The 614-nt window shown below is 60.7% G+C and overlaps 1 protein-coding gene across 1 annotated transcript in view; it reads left to right on the top strand.

The window, feature by feature from the left end:
- The window catches only part of RPS13 (ribosomal protein S13), a 6953-nt gene that overhangs the window by 3073 nt on the left and 3266 nt on the right, over window positions 1-614 (top strand). Inside the window, exon 2 of the mRNA XM_019519977.1 lies at window positions 133-211. Coding sequence (XP_019375522.1) covers window positions 133-211 — 79 coding nt within the window. The remainder of the gene's footprint in view (window positions 1-132; window positions 212-614) is intronic.

The raw sequence follows: 614 nt of genomic DNA, 5'->3' as shown, positions 1-614 counted from the left end.
GGGTGCTCTGGCCCGGCTCCGCCCCGCGCGCGCCCTGGGGAGCAGGGAGGGAGGGCGGGAGGTAGCCACGTGCGGGCGCGGGAAGGACGCGGCTGGCGGGTCGTGGCTGCAGCTGCTTCGGGTCTCTCCTAGTGGCTGAAGTTGACGTCGGACGACGTGAAGGAGCAGATCTACAAGCTGGCCAAGAAGGGGTTGACGCCCTCACAGATCGGTAAGGGCTGGACGCCGTACCTATCCTCCTCTCGCGGGGCACGGAGCTGAGGGGGCCGCGGGGAGAAGATTTGGAGGTAGGGCCAGCCCGGCCCCAGCCCTTATGTCAACTCTGCCTGTGACCCTCCTGCCCCGGGGAAAGCAGCGGGACGGGGCAGCCTTCATCCTGCCTGGGTGAAATGCTCTCAGTGGTCCCCAGTAGAGCCCGTGTCCCCTGCTACTATGGAAGGCTATACTGATCTGACTGTGGGGTAGTTTGCTTTCCTGTCCGTGTGGCTGTTGCTCCGTTATCCAAAATGGTAAACTCCCTTTTCAGAAACTTAAGCTGCAAAAAAAAAAAAAAAAAAAAAGGCCAAGGGTGGGCGGGTACCCATCTCTTTAAGAGCCCCCTTTTTTGCCCCTTT

Source organism: Gavialis gangeticus, unplaced genomic scaffold (genome assembly GCF_001723915.1).
Source record: "Gavialis gangeticus isolate Ggan-Ray unplaced genomic scaffold, GavGan_comp1, whole genome shotgun sequence".
Lineage (NCBI taxonomy): Eukaryota > Metazoa > Chordata > Crocodylia > Gavialidae > Gavialis > Gavialis gangeticus.
This window is presented reverse-complemented; position numbering and strand designations above follow the sequence as displayed.